General features: G+C 41.8%; 2 protein-coding genes across 7 annotated transcripts in view; both read right to left on the reverse strand.

Annotated features, from left to right (window-relative positions):
- The window catches only part of LOC115137601 (protein NDRG3-like), a 64,042-nt gene extending 60,348 nt beyond the window's left edge, over window positions 1-3,694 (reverse strand). The window contains exon 1 of one of the 2 annotated variants that reach the window (XM_029673922.2): window positions 3,533-3,694. The gene's annotated coding sequence lies outside the window, so the exon portion shown is untranslated. The remainder of the gene's footprint in view (window positions 1-3,532) is intronic. The other variant, XM_029673928.2, reaches the window with a different exon arrangement.
- A 1,661-nt stretch (window positions 3,695-5,355) lies between these two features.
- On the reverse strand, window positions 5,356-24,351 carry LOC115137630 (PHD finger protein 20-like). 5 transcript variants are annotated; one of them, XM_029673969.2, is made up of 18 exons: window positions 24,242-24,351; window positions 23,161-23,247; window positions 21,613-21,713; window positions 21,248-21,419; window positions 21,020-21,104; window positions 15,202-15,278; window positions 12,847-13,480; window positions 12,561-12,611; window positions 12,191-12,460; window positions 11,893-12,114; window positions 11,567-11,665; window positions 10,601-10,756; window positions 9,494-9,675; window positions 8,657-8,756; window positions 8,294-8,489; window positions 7,713-8,172; window positions 7,317-7,482; window positions 5,356-7,082 (listed from the first exon to the last, which is right to left on the reverse strand). In XM_029673969.2, the coding sequence occupies exons 2-18, from the start codon at window positions 23,188-23,190 to the stop codon at window positions 6,940-6,942; spliced, it is 3,144 nt and encodes a 1,047-aa protein (XP_029529829.1). In that variant the 5' UTR covers window positions 23,191-23,247; window positions 24,242-24,351; the 3' UTR covers window positions 5,356-6,939. The 5 variants fall into 5 exon arrangements, with proteins under 5 accessions (XP_029529829.1, XP_029529814.1, XP_029529841.1 ...); XM_029673954.2 differs by having other exon boundaries at window positions 21,613-21,716; window positions 24,242-24,350; XM_029673981.2 differs by lacking the exon at window positions 23,161-23,247 and having other exon boundaries at window positions 24,242-24,350.
- Between the last annotated feature and the right edge of the window lie 395 nt (window positions 24,352-24,746).

Genomic DNA, 24,746 nt, shown 5'->3' on the forward strand with positions numbered 1-24,746 from the left:
ACCAAACAGAACCAAGCAAAAGAAAACAGAATAAAACAAGGAGTGACCTACCTGAATTTGTCCAATATAAACTCTAATTTCTGTTGCAAAATGCAACTGTTTGGACCACGGCTGAATTCCAAACACTTAAGACATATCCTATCCCCTCAGCCCTCAAATTAAGTGGACACTTCTGATGACTTTTCATGGCGTCTGAAGTAGAGGTCGACAGATTAATCGGAATGGCCAATTAATTAGGGCCGGTTTCAAGGTTTCATAACAATCGGAAATCGGTATTTTTGGGCGGCAATTTTTTATTTTTTACACCTTTATTTAACTAGGCAAGTCAGTTAACACATTCTTATTTTCAATGACGGCCTAAGAACGGTGGGTTAACTGCCTCGTTCAGGGGCAGAATGACAGATTTTTACCTTGTCAGCTCGGGGGATACAATCTTGCAACCTTACAGTTAACTAGTCCAACGCTCTAACCACCTGATTACATTGCACTCCACGAGGAGCCTGCCTGTTACGCGAATGCAGTAAAGCCAAGGTAAGTTGCTAGCTAGCATTAAACTTATCTTATAAAAAAACAATCAACGACTGTCGTTGCTCCAATGTGTACTTAACCATAAACATCAGTGCCATTCTTAAAATCAATACACAAGCATATATTTTTAAACCTGCATATTTAGCTAAAATAAATCCAGGTTAGCAGGCAATATTAACCAGGTGAAATTGTATCACCTCTTGCGTTCATTGCACACAGAGTCAGGGTATATGCAACAGTTTGCTCTTTGCGAACTAATTTGCCAGACAGGAATATTTAGACTCATGGATGCCACCCGTTAGATAAAATACGGAACGGAATAAACGTTTTGTTTTCGAGGTGATAGGTCAAATCCAGAAACTAAGGCTCGTATTTCTGTGTGTTTATTATAGTTAAGTTTATGGATAGAGCAGTCTGATTGAGGGGTGGCAGCAGCAGGCTCGTAATAGTCAAAGGTATATGGTTTAGAGAGAAATAGTCGACGCGTTATAATTTGTGTAATAACTTGCGGCTGAACTTGAAAGGGGTTCCTTCGTTATTTTACCGTTCATGTCTTCCATAGAGAATGTCTTGATCTACTTCCAATAAGGTCTGTGTTTCGTTCAGGCTTAAACCGCCTCTGCGTTTTGATACCCGTGTAAATCTCACTAGTATAAGGTAACTTTTGTCAACATATTTTCATAAATCCACTCTACAAAAAAATTATTCGCTTATATTTAGCCAATATTGATCAGAGTTACCTTGTCCTATGGATCTGGACACAGTTATAAAATTGGCAAGGTGTTGTAAGCCTACATGAAACACAGACCTTATTTTAAGTGAATCTAAAAATATCCTATGGAATAAATGAATGAAGGAACCGCTTTTCAGATTTTGCTAGAAGGTGTCATGGGAATTATGACTCGCACTTTGGTAGTCAATTCTTACCATGCCCATTATTAAAATAGGATTTCCTGCATATAGAAATTACAGTTTTTGTTTAACATTCATCGCAGTTACCTTAAACTAAATTTTTATTCAAACAGTTGAGAGTATTTGTCTCCTAAGCAGACTCTTCAGTATCATTGACACTTCAGAGCTGTGTGTGTGTGTGTTTTACAGATGGCAGAGAAAAGCAGAGCACCAGTGTGGGACTATTACATGGAATTGGCACCAGGGAAAGCAAGGTGTCTTATTTGTGATAAAGATGTAAGCATGGGGTCAGCAACGGCTAAATCAAAAAATACCACCAACCTGTGGAATCACCTTAAGAACACCCATCCAAAAGCCCATAATATGTTTAATCGGTATCTCCTTTTTTTGTCCTCCAATAATCGGTATCGGCATTGAAAAATCATAATGGTCGACATCTAGTCTGAAGAGTACGGGACGAAGGAATGATTTTTAAATGGACCTCCATTGCCCGGAAATTCATCACTCGTGCATCCCGCGATGATTGTGGGTGCTTTATATGCACTACGTCAATTGTGATTGCATGTCTACTTATATTAACTTTATCATTATTAATATACACCTACTGTATGATAGCTAGCAAATTAAATTAGATAACTAAGGTTAGCCTGCATAACTGGAGCTTCTGAAGGAAGAGTTTTTTTTATTTCTATAATTTCCAAAAGCTAACCAAACATCATTAATTTACGAGACTTGTTTGTGCCGTCATGTGCATTAGTAGTACAATTTCTACCCTTTTTACATTTGTTTTTACTTACACTTGTATGTTGACTTATTCATATTTACGTTGTGGTTGAAAGTTTCGGCTGACTTTTCTTAGTGGATGTACAATTATCGCAAATTTAATTTATGGGGCGTTTCAGACCCCGAAGTGAACATAATTGTACACTCGCAGAAACGGGTGCTTACGTTGCAAACTACCCTTGTTTGGACCGACCAAGATGGTCATAAAACGTGTGTCTTTTATGAGTTTGAAATGCAGCACACGTGTCAGAATCTTTCCATGGAGGGCCGAGTGTCTGGGGGATTTTACTCCTCCCTTGTACATGATTGATGAATTAAGGTCAGTAATTAGTAAGGAACTCCCCTCACCTGGTTGTCTAGGTCATAACTGAAAAGAAAGGGGAAAAACATCAGACACCAGGCCATCCAAGGAATGAGTTTGACACCCCTGGTTTGTACTAATGATTACACGCCTGAATCCAATGACCTACAGTTCAGCTTCACCTGTGTGACCTTCACCTATCCCAGCCTGGTCTCATAGACCCTATCCAGGTGACTGCTGACAATGTCATGTGGTGCCAGAATAATGATATGTAGCCTAATTTCTCCACGCCACTGGTTGCCAACTACATCAGTGTAACAGCGTGGATATGCCAAGTCTTGTCTACTTAATTAAGCAACCATATAATTCAGTAGACTACGAGCGAGATCATGTTTTGTAACGTTGATGTTACAATGAACGGTTCTAGACGTGAGAGTGAAACAGGGCAGGTAGTTTTTATATTGCTCTATCTCGGGGATCGTGACGATATTCAGCAACCGCCTTCCTAATCGTTCGATGTTGAGACATGGATATGGGCGGGCCATTGACGTACAGTATGAAATGCCTAACCTGTAAAACAAAAGTAAGTTATTCAACAGGAAATTATATCCTACAGAGGCTACTGTCGCAGCAGCAAATCGTGTTAGAGGCAACAATGAAAGTGAATAGGCTTGTTGAGCTATAAAATAGCAATACAGTTCGTGTGCATTTACGCATGCAGAATTTGACACTTATCAAGTTAACCTCATCTTGTTACATTTGTTTCAACGCGCGCAGAATCGTGGATTACATTGGACACTATTGTGACGTTTAATGTTGGTTACTCACAGATCTCACCTAGGCCTACATTAGAACTGGCTGGAAGATGAATATGGGATATTATATCAAGAATACACCGCGAACTGGTGGATTATCCACACCAATGGCCACATCTGCTGTTGGCATAGCAATATTAGAAAATGGCAAGATCTATACTTACCGCTTGGATTGAATAAGATCTACACTTACCACTTGGGTTGAATACGTATCCGTTCGATATGCGTCAAATCCTCTGGACTTTTGGTGAAATACCGGTGTTATAAACTGCACGTTCTTGTTCTTTGCCTGGTTGCGTTCCTATTCCAACGAGTATTTCGATGTCACTCTCAGGGCGGAACTACACATTGCGTTCTAGACACAGAGGGGAAGCGAACGAAGCAGCCAACCAATAGCCTACGAGGAGGCAGTAGCAATTAATTTGAACGCCCCCAAGAGGTTTAACTGAGAAGATTCTGTCTAAAAACTGTAGTGTACACTATCAGTCCCATCATCATTGAATTGACCCATTTCTCGGAGATTATGCGCTTAGAATTCAATTTCAATCCTCAACTGATTGAATAAGAATACAAACAGGCGGTGATGCAACATGTTAAAAAAACTCGATTTAATCTAAACCTCGGACTTGTTTTGAAGTTGTAGGCTATTTCCAGACCAGCTGTAAAAATGTGGCGATCAGCAAGTCCTCATAAAATGAGGGTGAAAAATAAAAATGCAATGAGGACGGGATAGATAAAGATAATTTATAGCCTACTAGGCAAGCAATGTTTTGTTTCTGATTTTGCAGCACAGCCTGAATTGTGAAGCAAAATGTGGCCAAAAAAGCACAATTGACTTTTTCCACATTTGGTTAAATTACAGCCTTATTATCCCCACAATACCCCATAATGACAAAGCAAAAACAGGTTTTTAGTAATTTTGGCAAAAATTAATTAATACATATTTACATAAGTATTCAGACACTTTACATAGTACTTTGTTGAAGCACCATTGGCATCAATTACAGCCTCGAGTCTTCTTGGGTATGAAGCTATAAGCTTGGCACACCTGTATTTGGGAAGTTTCTCCCATTTTTCTCAAGCTATGTCAGCTTGGATGGGGAGTGTCGCTGCACAGCTATTTTCAGGTCTCTCCAGAAATGTTAGATCGGATTCAAGTCCGTGCTCTGGCTGGGCCACTCAAGGACATTCAGAGACTGCTTAGGGTCATTGTCCTGTTGGAAGGTGAACCTTTGCCCCAGTCGGAGGTCCTGAGAACTCTGGAGCAGGTTTTCACCAAGGGTCTCTCTGTACTTTGCTCTGTTAATCTTTCTCTCAATCCTGACTAGTCTCCCAGACCCTACCGCTGAAAAACATACCCACAGCATGATGCTGCCACCACCATGCTTCATCGTAGGGATTGTGCCAGGTTTCCTCCAGACGTGACGCTTGGAATTCAGGCCAAAGTGTTAAATCTTGGTTTCATCAGACCAATGAATCTTATTTCTAATGGTCTGAGTCCTTTAGGTGCCTTTTGGCAAACTCCAAGCAGGCTGCCATGTACCTTTTACTGAGGAGTGGCTTCTGTCTGGGCACTTTACCATAAACGCCTGATTGGTGGACTGCTGCAGAGGTAGTTGTCCTCCTGGAAGATTCTCCCATTTCCAGAGGAACTCCGGAGCTCTGTCAGAGTGACCAAGGCCCTTTTCCACCGATTGCTCAGTTTAGCTGCCAGCTAGGAAGTCTTGGTAGTTCCAAACTTCTTCCATTTAAGAATGTTGGAGGCCACTGTGTTCTTGGGGACCTTCAATGCTGCAGAAATGTTTTGATACCCTTCCCCATATCTGTGCCTCGACACAATCCTGTCTCGAAGCTCTATGGCTTGGTTTTTGCTCTGACATGCACTGTCAACTGTGGAACCTTATATAGACAGGTGTGTGCCTTTCCAAATGATGTACAATCAATTGAATATACCACAGATGGACTCCAAGTTGTAGAAACATCTCAAGGATGATCAATGGAAACAGGAGGCAGGTATGTTTTTTAAAATATTTAATACATTTAAAAAAAATGTTTATACATTTTAGAATAAGGCTATAATGTAACAAAATATGGAAAGTCAAGGGGTCTGTATACTTTCCGAATATATCAATGAGAGATAGTGTATTTATGTACCAGCATATTTGTTGCATTTTTTCAACATCTTGTTTGATTCTTCACCTGGTTGACCCACTAGTACAGTATGGCTCTTTGGAGGGCTATGTTTAAAAATAACCATCAATACAAAGTCATCCCAGGAAACATTCAGATGTATTTACACAAGAAATACAAAATATTGCAAATAAACAGTACAGATAAAACAATACAAGAAAAGGAAAATCGTGGATCTGTTACAAGTCTTCCACTGAGAACAGAACACAAAATGCTGAGGTTGTAGCAGACCTCTCCACAAACATTTGCAGTAAGCCAAAAGTCAAAGGCTACAGTGAAGAAAAGTTAAAGGTCGAGTTCCTGCACGACTAGATGTGCAAGGCAGGAGTTGCATTGCATCTACCAATGGCTGTGTGCCACGTCAGACTGCAGTCGGGCACCAGATTGCTATATCATACAAGGTGGTTGGCTAAAATGTTACACTATTGCAGGCATTCTAAGATCTGGCATGCATCTGCAAAGTAGTAGGGTAGGAACTCGCGAGACGAGAGTGAATAGCATAGAAGAGAAGATGCACGGAATCCAACAAAATACAAGTGACATTAGCTTTGGAAAGAAACCACATTTAAACCATATGAAAACAAAAATCCAGAAACGTCACTCGTCATCAAACTGTGTACTGTCCCTCCAGTGTCTATAATACAGACCAAGTAAAAATTCACTACGTAAAATCTGAAAGATTAATCTTATCTATACAGTGCCATTATAAGAATATAGTTTGTATTGTCACACCCTATGTATAACCTTATTAAGGTTGTGCTCTGTAAAACAATCCACATGATCAGCAAACATAAGCTTAATAATTATGCGAGATTATCATTGACTAAGTACTTTACAATATTCAGACAGGAAAAAGAGTTGCAAAATATGTCTCCAAGGACAGTGTTTCCAAAAGCTGTCATTTTGAATATTGACAGTGTGCCTATCACAAGTTCAGGTGAGGTCTTTGAATACATAGTACAGCTCATCAATTTGTGGAGTGCATGACAGCAAGCTTCAAACAAAACCTCAGACCAAGGCATTAATATGATGCAGGTTTGCACCAACAAAATCCATCCGATCATAAACTGTCCCCGTTTGTTCTCTCTTGTATTGACTCCATCCATTACCTACTGCAATGACCACAATACAGCACATTTCCATTATGTGGGCTTTTCCCTGTACAGACTAGAGGCCTTACAGAGGAACACCAACTGTCATCCTCAAGCATTTTACCCCATGCCTTGAAATGCTCCCACTAGTCTGCAGTATACTGAAAGTGCATTTGCATTTAATTATCTGGTCATTTCTCCTCAGTCCAACCCCCATATGCCATAGATAGACCTGTGAGTGGCTGTTCTCCACTGCATTGTCTCTTGGGAGTGCTGTGTTGGTCTGTGAATATGGATGTCACACTGCTCACTGGCACCCTCATGTGGAGCAGCACAGGGCAATCTGCTGCACCTTAGCCAGCTCTGTTAGCAGCAGCTTCATGCTGTGTTTAAGCTGAGGCAGGCGAGCCAGAGGCTCTGGGGGCTCCAGCTCCCCTGTGTAGTCCAGCCAACTCTCCAACACTGAGGAGAAAAGACGGAACAGACAACACTGTCAATCACTCATGTCAGATGCATAGCTGAGAGGAACCTATAATATACAGTAGATGTATTGATTGTGGCTACACCTTTGTGACAGGTAAGAGGGCAATGTCTTGTTGTTTTGCTTTAAAATCTATTTTTCCCCATTGTACATATACAATCAGTGGCATCACAAAACGCTTTACTTGCTGACAGAAAACAAAGGGCATGCCTCACCATCCAGCTCCCTCTCAATGAAGTCCATCCTGTGAGTGACCTCTTCCTGTACAGCATCTATGTGATCCAGCAGGTTGATCTGCCACTGGTGCTGCTGGCTACTGCCGTCTCCGTCCCCTCCCTCCATCTTCACCTCGGCCTGGCCCCAGAGACCAACATCTGAACACTGGACACATGGGGAAGAAGATGCTTCAGTCATAAGGTTGACTACCAATTCTATAGTATTGTGCATGCAGGATGTATGGATAGAGAGTATAGGAAGCTTTAGTTTTTTAACAAGGACCAGCGATCACAGTTGTATACCCACCTATTGTTTTACCACTACATCACTGGCTGAAATAGAACGGACCTTGGGGTGAGTGTTCAGGGGTGTGTGTGGGCTGAAACAGCACTAACCTTGGTGTGAATGTTCAGGTGTGTGTGGGCTTTGGGCCTGGCTGTCTCTAGCATGCCTCCATAGCGCTGCTCTCTCTCCAGGAGGTCCTCAGTACTCCTCAGGCTGTCCTCCAGCTCAGAGCCCCTCCGTGTGGTCTCCACAACCAGCCTCTGCTCCACCGCAGGGTAGTACGCCCGCGGCTTCTGGTAGCAGTGCTCACTCATAATGTACGAGTCCTGGAATGACTGGTATGGCGAGAAGGCGGAAGAGGAGGCTCGACTGAGCTTCTCCATGGCGGCTGACATCAGAGCTTCTGCTCCCCCACGTGCAAGACTCTTGTGGTCCCTCTCTGAGCCCTCGTCTGTTGGCGCTGGAGACGGTGCTGCGTCAGTGCCCGTCCCCGAGCCGTCTCTCCTCCAGGGCCTCTCTGTCCGCTTCCAGGGCTGGCACCACAGCCGCAAGTCCGGGTGGGTTTGGGTACTACAGGGCCACACACAGGCATTCAGACTCCATACAGACTACTCATTTCATAAGTGTATAAGATATTCATTCATATTAGTGTATAGATTGATTGTTTTTCCCATTCTATTCCTCTACTTACTGTAGGATGCTCATCTTGAGCTGCAGGCCATTGAGCACCTCCACCACACGGTGGACGTCTCCTAGTAGCTGGTGTGTTGCTGCAATCTTCTTTGCATTCTGGTGGGAGTAGTTTTCATCCAGGAAGGACAGACCGTACATGTGACCCCTGCTCAGCCAATCACGGTCATACCAGTACCGCAGGCTCTGCCTCTGACCTGGAACAAAGATCATGAAGGGTCACATGGTATCATAAGACACATCCAGAAAAATTACAGTTAATTGTATTTGCTTATTTAGTTTAGTGTGAGCCTCTTTTAAACGCCTGTGGAGAAACCTGCGATGGATTTACTAGCAATCCCAGTTGTGTGTTCCTGGCTCTCACCTGGTGGGTCTCGGCAGACGTAGCAAGTGTATTTGTCAGGGACGTTCTCCTCCAGGAGGCCCATGCAGGTGCCATGCTGCCAGCACAGACACTCCTCACACTGAGGGAGACGAGAGACAAGGCCAGGGAGCAGAGTTACTATCAACTACTCAATCATGCAAATCAAAGTTTCTCTCTGCTGCTAATGGTTGGCCTGAGATGGGCTTGGCCTTCAGTTAGGTGCTATTTAATCTCTGTTTACTCCAGAACTAACGTTTAAGGACTGCCTTTCCCCAACCCTGATACGTCCAAATAATCGGGGATGAAAAACCCAAACACTGATGTGGTGATACTAATGGTTTGTCAAGGCTGATGGTTTGTTTACATAGCAGGTTAGAACTATCATGGCAAGTTGGGAGAATTAACGTAGCAGGTTATGTGAATGAGGTTAAGGTTAGGAAAAGGGTTAGGCTTAGTTAAAATGCTCCAATTGTCAATAAGTTTAGTCCCAACTCCATCTAGTAGGCCATCTGGTAGGCCTGAGGCCTAACCCAACTGTAGGCCTAACTCCATCTAGTCACAACGGTAAAAGTCCCGACAAACCATCAGTATCGACAAACCGTCACTATCATAACACCTGAACTACTGCTGCTTGTTATCCTACGCATTCCATCCCGTCGCGATAGATTCTTGGGTTTACAGAATCGCAGAATCTGTCTCAGAGAGATGGTGCCATTTGACAAATGTGATTGATTTAAATATATAGAGTTGGTAGGAATCCACTAGTCTCGCAGTCTCACTGATGTGTATTGGAGGGAGGTTTGGGCTAGAGCCAGGTAAAACCCCAAGGTAGCTCACCTGTATCATGAAATCGTTTTCCTCTTCCACCTCACAGACACAACGCACAATCTCCTGAGTGCCCGTCTCCAAGGCAACAGAGCCCAGATTCAGGGGTGGAGTAGTGACGTCCAGCTCCGCCCCCTGCTCATCATCACTCCACCCACAGCTGTCAGTTGACCAATCACTGATGCTATCCTCATCTAGGAGGGGAAATCAAGGTATGGAAAAGGTTAACTAATACAAACAATCCTGGTCAAGATGACCCTAGTCTCTTTTAGAAACATTGCAATACTACATAGACATCAATAACAGTATATTTCTCAATGTGAGTCCCCAGAAGATAACAGAATTTACATCCAAATGACATGTTTGATCAAGACAATATTGTAACACTAGCAATAATGGTAGAAAATATAGGAGGAAACTATAGCCAATTTCATCCACATTATTCTAACGTACATTTAAGTGCCAAAATAAAGGAAACACTTGAGTAAATGAGGGATACAAAGTATATTGAAGTGCTTCTACACAGGTGTGGTTCCTGAGTTAATTAAGCAATTAATATCCAATCATGCTTTGGGTCATGTATAAAAATACCCAGTTGCCCATTATTTTGGCTACCATGGCTAGAAGAGATCCCAGTGACTTTAAGAGGGGTCTCAAAGGAGCATATGGATTTAAAGGGTGTGTGTGTGTGTGTCTCTATGCCACGGTACATATAAGCTGTTCTGGAATCGCATGGTTGCCCAACGTTCTAGTAAGACATTTTGTTGTCGTTTCCTTTATTTTGGCAGTTACCTGTATATCCCTTATGCATAGCTCTATAGGTTGGACGTATAACAAACCATATGTTGCACAATAATGAGTATAAAGCAAGCATTAGCAGCAAAAAAAGGCCATTGATTCTATCAATAAACCATAGAATCAGTCCTCAACTGTGACAACAGTTAGTTTGCTTTTCACGCCAGAAAGTGTGGAAAATAATGAGCAACATCGGTTTGATACAGAATTGAAAAGATACAGGTCGAAGCCGAGGACAAATGACTTGGATTGACACCAGGCAAAGAATAATGGCAAAAGGGAGAGAGCGACACACACACATAACATACACACACTGATACCCACCATCCACGTGTATCTGCTCTGACTGGTTGTATCCGGGCCTGCAGTGGTATAACTCAGGCTTGTGATTGTGTGAGAGGGGGAATTTGAGTGGCAAATTCAATTTGGACTGAAGATCGAATATTGAGATGTCAATATTCTCCTCACTACCTGTGTACTCTGTTAATAAAGGGGAGGGGCAAGCAGACGCAGAACAAAATGTCAACTTTGGACTTGCTGATGAGGACAAACAAGAGATACTCTATTGGGGGGGGTGGGGACAAACAAACACTATATAAAAACAGACCTCTGATGTTTACAACTAAAGATACTATTATTGGTAGGGGAATATTTCCTTATAAGAAAGAAACCATAAATGGTCAACTTGTGTCCATAAAATACCTCTACTTGAGTATTTCTGAGAGGTGAACTGGCCAAAACAGTGTAAATATAGTCTAATTGTGCATAGTAAATAAACTATCCTCCTAAAAGGTGTTATAACAAGTGTTATCCACACTCAGAGTGAATTTAAACTAGGTCAACAGACCAATAGTGGTTCAAACTTGGTTAGAGAAGTGGTGTCACAGTGGCTTGTGGTCAGCATTAGACTTTTCACAGATGAGTGAGATGGTTATTAAATCCATAATAAAGGCCTTCCTAGCCTAATGTGTTATTACATGAACCAAACATGAGCCGAAGATGTGCATATCATTAAAGGTCAGTGAAAAGGGAGGTAAAAGCACAAGACTGCTGATGCAAATGAAATGAGCAGTGGTTATTTGACTGATGAAGCGGTATAGGCCAGTAGTGTGGACAGGTAGTTTTAGTGATAATCCCACACAGACCTACACCTACCACACCAAGAGGAATGCAGGATGGCTCTGTGCTCAGGGGCCTTCCAACGGCCTGAATGAAGCGTTGCACATGCAGCTGAGCAACAGGACACGGGCCCCATTCAGAACGGTAGGGTGACTAGAGTCCCCTTCTTACCAGACTTGGCCTTCTTTTTCTTCTTATTTTTCTTCAGTTTAACGCGAAGGAAGTCCGTTTGTTTCTTATCCTTCAGCCGGTCTCGTTCTTTCACCAATCCTGGAGTGACACAGAGTGAACCAAGAGTTAAGAGAGTGCTTTAGATCCTGAAGGCATTACAAACACTAGAGCATGCCAAATTTCACAATATTCCTGTTGAATATTTAGAGAAAGTGAAAATGAATCTCTGATCAGAAATCAGCTAAGATGCCTACACATTTGCTTCCATCTATTGACCTATTTAAGCCCTCTCTTTAGATATTTCCACATCTCCATTTTATACACACCTAAGTCCATGCCACTGCTCATAAACGTCTCTGTCGCCACCGGTCTCTGGCCATTCCTGTCCAGCTGGTTCTCTTTACTCTTCTCCCTCAGCAGTGCCCTCTGCTGCTGGCTCTGCGTTGGCTCTGTGCTGACAGCATGTGGCACTGACCTGCGTCTGCTCATTGTCTTTGCCTCACTACGTGGAGACGGGGGAGTTCTGATAGGACTGTGCACAGTGGAGTCTACCAGGCATAGAAAAAACTTTATTATGACTAAACCTTTGGGTAAATCTATCAACAGCCATTTTTTTACACTCACGCATTGAGGCAGAGATGGTGCGTCTCCTCTTAGGACTCTCCAGAGTGGTAGGGAAGGGGTGCTTCTCTGAGGCCTGGGTCTGGACGCTCCTGGTGGGGCTGAGGTCATCCTCTAGCTGCTGGTCCTCTCCGTGGTAGTACTTCATGTGGTAGTGAAGCAGCTTGGCCTTGCGGAACGACTTGGTGCAACCCACAGCGCTGCATTTAAACGGGTTGTGGTCCAAGTTGATGGATAGGACTGGGGGAGGCTGGTTTTTGATCACTCTGTACACTGAAAACACAATGGAGATGTGTAAGAGAGGATGGACAAACAGCTAGGAGTGGAAAGAAACATGTAAACTGATCTAACAGAGAGCAGGGGGAGAACTCACATGGCTCTCTGCTGAATCTGTTGGGGTTGTGAAAACCCTGCTTCCTTATTGCTGGAACAAAAGACAAAGACACCATATAAAACTGACAATCCCTGACTGACGACATTCAACAACAAATTAAAAACACTTCACTCTCTCAGAATTCTCATAAATATATTCAAACCTTCTATACTATTTTGTCGACTTGAAATGTGGACAGAACCTTGGAATATAACTACAGTGACAGCTTCCATTATTTGGAAATAAGTCCTTTTGGATAGTGATTTTCTGAAGGGTGTCGTCTTACGTTTCACTGGGAGGTCCAGTGGTGCAGATTTTGAGCTCTCCGGTTGGCTCGCTGCCTTCTGCTCCACTCCGTCATTGGTGGACAAAGCTGAGGGTAATGGGATAGACACTGGCCCTGTCAGTGTTGACATCTGATTGGGTGACTCAGTGGGTGGCTTAGGTTCATTTGGTGAGCTCAGGACTGTGTACTCAGTTTCCATTTCCACCTCTTTTTTTATCCCTCCATTTAAATTATGAGTAGACCTCTCCTCACTCTGTCCTCGGTCTTCTTCCACCTTCTGTCCTCGGTCTTCTTCCACCTTCACTCCGTTCGGGCCCACAGTGGCTATCATGTGATCCCGGAGGTCGTTCTGTCCTGCATGCTGCTCTGTATGCTCCTCCTGCTTAATCGCGGGTGGACTCTCTTTGGTGACGTCCACCTCACCGTCCTCCCTCTTGGTCTTCTCCTGTCCCTCCCTCTTGTCCCATTCATCAACCTCATTATTATCCTCGGTCTCACTGTCTCCCTCCAGGTCAGAGGTACTGCGCCTGGCCCTTTTATTCTTGGGGCTGTTTTCCTGAGGCCTCCGTTCTCTGCCATTCTGGTGCTTCCTGACTCCATTCCTCTCAGCAGACCGAGTCTTCCCTCCTCCTCTCTAGTTCCAGGAAGAGAGGGGTGATGAAAAGAGAGGAAAATAAGGCAAAGTATGACCCACAGAAATGTGACCCTTTGCATGGCAAGCCAACACAATATGAACAGAGACAGTGCCTTCAGAAAGTATTCATACCCCTTGACTTATTCCACATTTTGTTGCGTTACAGCCTGAATTAAATTGGGTTTTCATCTACACACAATAATGACAAAGTGAAAGTATGTTGTTATACATTTGTGCATATTTATTGAATATGAAATACAGAAATCTCTCATTTACACCCGAGTCCATACACGTTAGAATCACCTTTGGCAGCGATTACAGCTGCGAGTCTTTTGGGGTACGTCTAAGAGCTTTGCACACCTGGATTGTACAATATTTGCACATTGTCCTTTTAAAAATGCTTCAACCTCTGTCAAATTTGGTGTTGATCATTACTAGACAGCCATTTTCAAGTCTTGCCATAGATTTTCAAGCTGATTTAAGTCAAAACTGTATCTAAGCCACCCAGGAACATTCAATGTCATCTTGGTAAACAACTCCAGTGTATATTTGGCCTTGTGTTTTAGGTTATTGTCCTGCTGAAAGGTGAATTTGTCTCCCAGTGTCTGTTGGAAAGCAGACTGAACCAGGTTTTCCTCTAGGATTTTGCCTGTGCTTAGCTCTATTCTTTTTCGTTTTATCCTAAAAAAACTCTGTAGTCCTTGCAGATGACAAGCATACCCATAACACGATGCAACCACCACCAGGCTTGAAAATATGAAGAGTGGTACTCCGTGATGGGTTGGACATAACGCTTTGTATTCAGGACATAAAGTTCACTTCTTTGTCACATTTTTGCAGTTCTACTTTAGTGCCTAATTGCAAACCAGATGCATGTTTTGGAATATTTGTATTCTATAGAGGCTTCATTCTTTTCAGTCTGTTAATTAGGTTAGTATTGTGGAGTAACTACAATGTGGTTGATCCATCCTCAGTTTTCTCCTATCACAGCCATTCTACTCTGTAACAGTTTTAAATTCACCATTGGCCTTATGGGGAAATCCTTGAGCGGTTTCCTTCATCTCTGACAACTGAGTTAGGAAGGACGCCTGTATCTTTGTAGTGGCTGGGTGTATTGATACACCATTCAAAGTGTAATTAATAACGTCACCATGCTCAATGGGATATTCAATGTCTGCTTTTTTTATTTGTTTTATTTACCCATCTACCAATAGGTGCCCGTCTTTGCGACCAGACACCTCCCTAATCATTGTGGATGAATCTGTGTTTGAAATTCACTGCTCAACCGAGGGACCTTACAGATAATTTGATGTGTGCGGTACAGAGATTAGGTAGTCAATAAAAATGTATGTTAAACACTATTATTGCACACAGTGAGTCCATGCAACTTATGTGACTTGTTAAGCACATTTTTACTCTTGAGCTTATTTAGGCTTGCCATAACAAAGGGGTTGAATACTTATTGACTCAAGACATTTCAACTGTTCATTTATTAATTTGAAAACATTTCTAAAAATGTAATTCCACTTTGACATTATGGGGTATTATGTGTAGGCCATTGACACAAAATTTCAATTTAATCCATTTTAAACTCAGGCTGTGTCAACAAAATGTGGAAAAAGTCAAGGGGCGTGAATACTTTCTGAAGGCACTGTATGTGCCATTTGAGCAGGTAGAAACAATTGACAGTCCCTGGTGAGAGAAGGAAACAAAGAGCTCACCTCTCTGACAAAAGGCTTCACGTGGATCCCCTTCACTGTCTGGACGACTCCATCATAAAACTTCACGGTGTAAGATGCTGAGGGCAAATGGAGATCAGATGGATCAGGTTGATGCTTGATTTTATATTATTTAACAAATAAAAAATGCGGTTGAATCAGTGTTTGAAATTCACTGCTCAACTGAGGGACCTTAGCCAAATACATTTAAACTCAGTTTCACAATTCCTGACATTTAATCCAAGTAAAAAATTCCCTGTCTTGGGTCAGTTAGTATCACCGCTTTAGTTTAAGAATGTGAAATGTCAGAATAATAGAGAGAATGATTTATTTCAGCTTTTATTTCTTTCATCACATTCCCAGTGGGTCAGAGGTGTACATACACTCAATTAGTATTTGGTAGCATTGCCTTAAACCTCTTCAACCTATGGGGGCGCTATGTCATTATTGGATAAAAAGACGTGCCCGTTTTAAGCGCAATATTTTGTCACGAAAAGATGCTCGACTATGCATGGAATTGACAGCCTTGGAAAGACAACTCTGACGTTTCCAAAACTGCAAAGATATTATCTGTGAGTGCCCCAGAACTAATGCTACAGGCGAAACCAAGATGAAGTTTCATACAGGAAATGCCCCAGATTCTGAAGGCGCTGTGTTCCAATGTCTCCTTATATGGCTGTGAATGCGCCAGGAATGAGCCTGCCCTGTGTGTCGTTTCTCCAAGGTGTCTGCAGCATTGTGACGTGTTTGTAGGCATATCATTGGAAGATTGACCATAAGAGACTACATTTACCTGGTGTCCCGTGTCGAAATTATTGCTTAATCTGTAGGTCCATGCGCGTTCCATTTCTTCAGAAGAGAAAGTCAACTGCCACGATGGATTTTATCGTCGATAGATATGTGAAAAACACCTTGAGGATTGATTCTAAACATCGGTTTGCCATGTTTCTGTCGATATTATGGAGTTAATTTGGAAAAAAGTTTGCGTTTTAATGACTTAATATTATTTTATTTGTATTTTTTTCCTTACCCAAACGTGATGAACAAAACGATTAGTCGACACAAATAATATTTTTGTAAAAACGGAACATTTGCTATCTGAGAGTCTCCTCATTGAAAACATCCGAAGTTCTTCAAAGGTAAATGATTTTATTTGAATGCTTTTCTGTTTTTTGTGAAAATGTTGCATGCTGAAAGAGAGGCATAATCCTATGCTAGGCTATCAATACTGTTACACAAATGCTTGTTTAGCTATGGTTCAAAAGCATATTTTGAAAATCTGAGATGACAGTGTTGTTAACAAAAGGCTAAGCTTGAGAGCAAATAGATTCATTTAATTTCATTTGCATTTTTTCATGAATAGTTAACGTTGCGTTATGGTAATGAGCTTGAGGCTGTAGTCACGATACCGGATCCGGGATGGCTCGACGCAAGAAGTTAAACAATTTAAACTTAGGTCAAACATTTTGGGTAGCCTTCCACAAGCTTCCCGCAATAACTCCTGACAGAGCTGGTGTAACTGAGTCAGGTTGGTAGGCCTCCTTGCTCGCACAAACTTTTTCAGTTCTGCACACACATTTTCTATAGGATTGAGGTCAGGGCTTTGTGATGGCCACTTCAGTACCTTGACTTTGTTGTCCTTAAGCCATTTTGCCACAACTTTGGAAGTATGCTTTGGGTCATTATCCATTTGGAAAACCCATTTGCGACCAAGCTTTAACTTCCTGACTGATGTCTTCGGATGTTGCTTCAATATATCCACATAATATTCCTTCCTCATGAAGCCATGTATTTTGTGAAGTGCACCAGTCCCTCCTGCTGCAAAGCACCCCCACAACATGATGCTGCCACCCCTGTGCTTCATGGTTGGGATGGTGTTCTTCGGCTTGCAAGCCTCCCCCTTTTTCCTCCAAACGATGGTCATTATGGACAAACAGTTCTATTTTTGTTTCATCAGACCAGAGGACATTTCTCCAAAAAGTACGATCTTTGTCCCCATGTGCAGTTCAAACCATAGTCTGGCTTTTTTTATGGCAGTTTTGGAGCAGTGGCTTCTTCCTTGCTGAGCAGCCTTTCATGTTGTCAATATAGGACTCGTTTTACTGTGGATATACATACCTTCGTATCCGTTTCCTCCAGCATCTTCACAAGGTCCTTTTCTGTTGTTCTGGGATTGATTTGCACTTTTTGCACCAAAGTACGTTCATCTCTAGGAGACAGAATGGATCTCCTTCCTGAGCGGTATGACGGCTGTGTGGTCCCATGGTGTTTAGACTTGCATACTATTGTTTGTACAGATGAACGTGGTACCTTCAGGCGTTTGGAAATTGCTCCCAAGAATGAACCAGACTTGGAGGTCTACAATATTTTTTCTGAGGTCTTGGCTCATTTATTTTGATTTTCCCATGATGTCAAGCAAAGAGGCACTGAGTTTGAAGGTAGGCCCTGCAATACATCCACAGGTACACCTCCAATTGACTCAAATCATGTCAATTAGCCTATCGGTATCTTCTAAAGCCATGACATCATTTTCTGGAATTGTCCAGGCTGTTTAAAGGCACAGTCAACTTACTGTATGTTGACTTCTGACCAACTGGAATCGTGATACAGTGAATTATAAGTGAAATAATCTGTCTGTAAACAATTGTTGGAAAAATGACTTGTGTCATGCACAAAAGTAGACCGACTTGCCAAAACTATAGTTTGTTAACCTCTCTAGGCTAGCAGGTGGTATTTTCACATCCGGATGAAAAGCGTGCCCAAAGTAAACTGCCTGCTATTCAGGCGCAGAAGCTGGGATATGCATATTATTAGGATATTTGGATAGAAAACACGCTGAAGTTTCTAAAAGTGTTTGAATGATTTCTGTGAGTATAACATAACTTATTTGGCAGGCGAAACCCCGAGGACAAACCAACCAGGAATTTGTTTTTGGAGGTCACTCTCTTTTCAATGGGAATCTAGATTTCTAAGGCACTTGCTTGCAGTTCCTATCGCTTCCACTGGATGTTTACAGTCTTTAGAAATTGGTTGATGTTTTTCCTTTGAGAAATGAAGAAGTAGCCCTGTTCAAAACGAGGGTCGAGTGAAGTGTACTGTTTGTTAGAGGCGCGTGACTTGAAAGCTCGCTCCACTTTGTTTTTATCCGCTATTGAACGCAGTTTATCCCGTCTTAAATTGTATAGACTATTTACATTTAAAAAATACCTAAAGTTGCATTAGGAAAGTTGCTTGAAATGTTTGGATAAAGATTACAGGTAACTTATTAGATATTTTGTAGTCATGTTGCGGGAGTTGAAAACTGTGTTTTTCTGGATCAAACGCGCCAAGTAAATGGACATTTGAGATATAACGACGGAATTAATCGAACAAAAGGACCATTTGTGATGTTTATGGGACATATTGGAGTGCCAACAAAAGAAGATATTCAAAGGTAAGGCATGAATTATATTGTTATTTCTGAGTATTGTGTCGCACCTGGCGGAATGAAAAATTATTGTCTGTGTTTGTTTGATGGGGTACAATCCTCAGATAATAGTATGGTTTGCTTACGCCGTAAAGCCTTTTTGAAATCTGACACAGCGGCTGGATTAACAAGAAGTTTATCTTTAATCATATGTATAACACTTGTATCTTTCATCAAAGTTTATGAGTATTTCTGTAATTTGATTTGTCTCTCTGCAATTTCACCGGATGTTATTTGAGACAATGCATTACAGAACATAATGCTCCAATTTAAACTGAGGTCTTTGGACATAAAGAGGGACTTTATTGAACAAAACTAACATTATTGTGTAACATGGAGTCGTGGGAGTGCCACCAGATTGAGATCATCAAAGGTTAGTGATTAGGGGACCTGCCGGGTGGCGAAGTGGCTAAGGGCTGTGCCACCAGAGACCCTGGGTTCGCGCCCAGGCTCTGCCGTAACTGGCCGCGACCGGGAGGTCCATGGGGCGACGCACAATTGGCCTAGCGTCATCCGGGTTAGGGAGGGCTTGGCCGGTAGGGATATCCTTTTCTCATCGCACACCAGCGACTCCCGTGGTGCAGTGCACGCTAACCAAGGTTGCACGGTGTTTCCTCCAATACATTGGTGCGGCTGGCTTTCGGGTTGGATTCGTGGTGTGTTAAGAAGCAGTGCGGCTTGGTTGGGTTGTGTATCGTGGGACGCATGACTTTCAACCTTTGTCTCTCCCGAGCCCGTACGGGAGTTGTAGCGATGAGACACAAGATAGTAGCTACTAAGAACAATTGGATACCACGAAATTGGGGAGAAAAAGGGGTAAAAAAAAAGTTTGATTAATTTAATTGCTATTTCTGACTTTTGTGAGCCCTCTCCTTGGTTGGAAAATGTCTGTATGGTTGTTTGTGGCTAGGCGCTGTCCTAACATAATCGTATGGTGTGCTTTCGCCGTAAAGCCTTTTTGAAAGCAGACACTGTGGTTGGATTAAACTCTTGAAACTCTGGGGGCATTATTTCATTTTTGGATGAAAAACGTTCCCGTTTTAAACAAGATATTTTGTCACGAAAAGATGCTTGACTATGTTTTGGAAAGAAAACACTCTGACGTTTCCAAAACTGCAAAGATATTATCTGTGAGTGCCACAGAACTGATGCTACAGGCGAAACCAAGATGAAATTTCAAACAGGAAATGCCCCAGATTTTGGAGGCGCTGTGTTCCAATGTCTCCTTATATGGCAAGGAATGAGCCTAGACTTTCTGTCGTTTCCCCAAGGTGTCTGCAGCATTGTGACGTATTTGTAGGCATATCATTGGAAGATTGACCATAAGAGACTACATTTACCAGGTGTCCGCTTGGTGTCCGCCGTCGAAATTATTGCGTAATCTCCAGCTGCATGCATTTTTCCAATTGGTACAGAGGAGAAACCAAACTGCCACGAATGATTTATCATCGAATAGATATGTGAAAAACACCTTGAGGATTGATTCTAAACAACGTTTGCCATGTTTCTGTCGATATTATGGAGTTAATTTGGAAAAAAGTTTGGCGTTGTAATGACTGAATTTTCGGGGTTTTTTCTTAGCCAAACGTGATGAACAAAACGGAGCGATTTCTCCTACACAAATAATCTTTTCGGAAAAACTGAACATTTGCTATCTGAGTCTCCTCATTGAAAACATCCGAAGTTCTTCAAAGGTAAATTATTTTATTTGAATGCTTTTCTTGTTTTTGTGAAAATGTTGCCTGCTGAATGCTAGGCTTAATGCTATGCTAGCTATCAATACTCTTACACAAATGCTTGTGTAGCTATGGTTGAAAAGCATATTTTGAAAATCTGAGATGACAGTGTTGTTAACAAAAGCCTAAGCTTGTGAGCCAATATATTTATTTCATTTCATTTGCGATTTTCATGAATAGTTAACGTTGCGTTATGGTAATGAGCTTGAGGCTATAATTACGCTCCCGGATACGGGATTGCTCGTCGCAAGAGGTTAACAAGAAGTTATCTTTAAAATGGTGTATAATACTTGTATGTTTGAGGAATTTTATTTATGAGATTTCTGTTGTTTGAATTTGGCACCCTGCAATTTCACTGGCTGATGTCGAGGTGGGACGCTAGCGTCCCACAAATCCCAGAGAGGTTAACAAGACATTTGTGGAGTGGTTGAAAAACAAGTTTTAATGACTCCAACCTAAGTGTATGTAAACTTCCGACTTCAACTGTACATAACAAAATTGTCAAGGATACAAACACAAAAATGTCAAGAGACTTATTTCCATTGTGGTCCTCTATTCTGCAGAACAGAACACACAAATCCCTTCAATATGCATACGAGTGTACTTCCAAACCACTTACCATCTTTATTGACTGCTAAGACCTTGGCAGGGTAGAAGCGGCAATCGGACCAACTGGCGAGGATCTTGTCATTCACATGAAATCCCTGAAGAGACAGATGAAAGGAGGTGTCACACATGGAGCCAGTATCAGCCTGAGCAAATGACATCCAATAGAAGTAGGCGGAGCAAACAAAAGACAAGGTAAAGCTAAGCAGAACAATCAATAGGGATCTAGTCCCTATCTTACAGGGATAGGATCGTCGTCCAGCAGTCCCTGTCGTCTCAGCTGGATCCTCTCTACAGGTCTCAGGTAGGGGCTGGTCCAGTCAAACCACTCATCATAGCGGTGGCTCCACTGACGGTAGTGGATCAGGATCTTCTCATCACTATAGTCGATCTTCTCTATGTTGGCCGGATACCTAGGAGCAGGGGATATATGAGGGGTGACTGAGATGGGAGCAAAGCAACTGAACTGGATAACAGAAAGACAGAGAGAAGGACAAAGAAAGACTGAAAAATAGCTGAGGAATGCAACAAAGAGAGTGCAGGCAGATAAAGACATACTGTACTGAGAATGAGAGAGAGTGATGGAGGGACAGAAGCATGACTCACCAGTTTTTGAGGGTGTCTCTGGCCTCTAGCGTTGCTCCCACCTCAAAGGTTATCCCTCTTCTGTTAGGGGGTGTCTTGCTCATCATGCCCACATCATCCTCCTGCTGAAAGACACACAGTTCTACTCGGTTAAAGACCAGACACACACATACACTTCTAGTTCTTAAAACTGCCATGACGGGGGTCCAACGTAAATTCGTACTGGTCTAGAGACTGGATTATAGTGAACTGGCTTAAATACAAGAGGTCTGACTCCATAATTAGTGGAGAATTTAGTTAGTTCTCAATTTCTTTTGATCAGCATTTACTTGTTACATAATGAATCATAGTGGTGGAAAGTGAAAGCAAACAATGGTGCTAAGGGTCTTAGTCATTTTTCTGAGAGGACTGCCAGGAAGAGAGGTGAGAGAACAGGGGATGAGGCTTGTCTACATGGCTGAGTGAAAAGAGAATTATTCCATAAATAGAGGAACACAATACTGTGTGTACCCAACAATAACTACTGTAAGTATGTAGACACATGGGGAATAAAAACTATCATTACTGAAGTTAGTATTGTAGCAGTAGACACATGAAGGGATTCCACAATGTTTACAAAAGACCAACGACTGAGCAACAATGTTGGCAGGCACAGTGGAATTTAGCCCCTAGTCTAAAAGGTGTGTTGACACCATGTAGTTCTAAGCTATATCTAAAATCTTAGTTTGTTGCATCCAAAGATAGGTGTAAACATTGTAGTGTGTATCATCTAAATAAATAAAAACGAAGAAATAACAACTTAAGCCATTATAGGGCATCCATAAAGTAGTCATAAGCTCTACATAGACGTTTAATAAGAATTTAAGCAAAGTCGTACTACATAATAAGCGATGTGAAAGGGTCTTAAATCTGGTGCTCATCCAAAAATGGCATAACCCCCTTGACACCCTTAAAATGGATTGACATTCGTTTATGATAGCAAATATGTCTGCCCCGTCATTTAGGCTATCTGGCTCCAATGTTTATCCAACGAAAACACTTAGCAAAGAAACACATAACGTTATATGCTTAAAGCAATCCTCAGATCTCATAACAGCACGCAAACCTTCCTCTTTGAAGCATCTATATGTAACCCTTACTCCATCTATTTTATAGCAATACTGTCTAATCCCTGTCTCGAGAATTTTGTGCAGCCAGTACCTAATAACGAGGTCAAGAGCCAGACAGCTTTCAAAGACTTTGGCAGCACGATGAGAAATTCCGACACTGTCTATTATGTGTCCTTTTGTCCAACTGGAGTGATCACAGTGTGATGATTCATGACTAAATTCCAATTCCGTCAAATTGACAAAAATGTTGCTTTTGATGACTAAATATGCTCAAACAAAATCTGTGCTACTCAAAATGGTCCATTGTCTGGTCCATTGCAGAGCGTTACATTGTGTCTCGCGCCCTGAATACTTTGTATCCTCTAGCATTGTCAAACACAATCACTAAAATCCCGGGAAACACACGATTCTAAACAGATCTTTGCAATACATTCGCCTAATTTCGGGAGGAAAAACTCACCTTTGTGTAGAGACATTGAGCATATTCCATTTAAATGCAACAATAGTAGCCGGATATCTTCACACAACTTGGCAACCCACGTGTTTTCTGGTCAGGCGAACATTCCACATATTGAAACAATGGGAGACAATAGCAATGCAAATGGTCTCTGAAATTAAGCTAGTTATGTAGGCCAGTTGCTTATGTAACATACATGGATAACATGAATCAACGTTATGTAGGTTCCATAAACACATACTATGACGAAGCATTTATGAACGAATACGGCATAATTATTTCTGGTGGAGTGTGGCTTTAAACGCACGGAAGCGACCTCAATGACGCGCAATACACGTCAGTTGTTTATCACAGACTCGATAAGGGTGAAAATAATTTTCAACTTAGACCTTGGCTTCAACTATAGGCCTACTATAGTCCATGATTTTACATTACCTATGTAACATAACCATAGAAGGCTAGTTGCCGATAAAATGTTGAAATATAGCCTAATCCTGTAAATTGCCATGTTTTTCTCTCCATTATTTGGCAGCGCTGCTTGCACGTTAGCATTCACCCAGCATCCAGTAAGGCTTAAATAAGATGCATATGATTTTATACAATTCAAAAGCTGCCTTTTATGGATTCGTTTCTGACCGTTTATCTTCCGATATTCTATAAGAAGTCTTGAATATATTTCACTGTAGTTTGTCAGTGACTTGAATAAAGCTAATTGGTTAAGCGGTCTGATATGGGCGGGCTTGAGACATTTTACAGGCTATTCAGACTGTCATTCATAAGAGGATCGGGCCTCTACGCCTGGCCACACGTTTTCTTACGGTAAATACGGCGTGGAAATAGAGCACTTTAAACTTCCCTGAAGCCACGGAAACAATGACGAGTCAACCTTACACCAAGCATAAGATATCCGCAAACCAAAACAAATCTACATTACAAGTCTTTAAAAGTTATTTGTTTAGGAAGCAGAAGCATCATGCCGCATTCAGATTACACAATGTTTTGTGTTATTGATGCATAAAATCTTTCTATTCTGTCTGAAATACTAATGACTAAAATTGTGCAGAAAACCGATTTCAAATGTTACCTTGATTTCTGGACACTGTGTTTCCAATGGTGATGTGCAGCGTGTGGTGCCTCCGCTTCTGATTTGAGAGCACGCAGTTTATTTTTTTTCTCTCGATGCACTCGCCCTACCGGCGCGCAACTACGCATGTATTAAATATACCTTCTGTTCCAGAGATGCATGGTAGAGGCTATTTGCAGGCTATACACAAGTAAATTACTTTGTCGTAGGCCTGCCAATATGACATGTACAGCCAATGGCAAATTGACATCAATAGTAGGCTAGGCTATATTACATCGTATTACTAACATAGCTAATTGCTGGCTTGCAAATGCTGGCAGGGTATTGTTTCTTGAATAGTGCTCGATTTTACTCCGAAATAGGCTATATTTCCTTTATTTAGAAGACAACACTTTCTAAAAAAAAACAGAATCATGTTAATTTAAGTTCCTGCAACTTCTGCATTACATTCTTATGTACAAAAATATCCACTATTTGTTTTAATTACCAGGACGATAAGGACAAT

The sequence above is a fragment of the Oncorhynchus nerka genome, linkage group LG2, assembly GCF_034236695.1.
Source record: "Oncorhynchus nerka isolate Pitt River linkage group LG2, Oner_Uvic_2.0, whole genome shotgun sequence".
NCBI classification, from domain to species: Eukaryota; Metazoa; Chordata; class Actinopteri; order Salmoniformes; family Salmonidae; genus Oncorhynchus; species Oncorhynchus nerka.

Coding starts and splice junctions, on each gene's coding strand:
- LOC115137630 (XM_029673954.2), bottom strand. CDS start 23,190: ATGGAATATGCTCAATGTCTCTACACAAAG. Junction 21,717..23,160: donor CTCAATGTCTCTACACAAAG/GTGAGTTTTTCC, acceptor TGTGTCTTTCAG/CAGGAGGATGATGTGGGCAT. Junction 15,279..21,019: donor CTTAGCAGTCAATAAAGATG/GTAAGTGGTTTG, acceptor ATTTGCCCTCAG/CATCTTACACCGTGAAGTTT.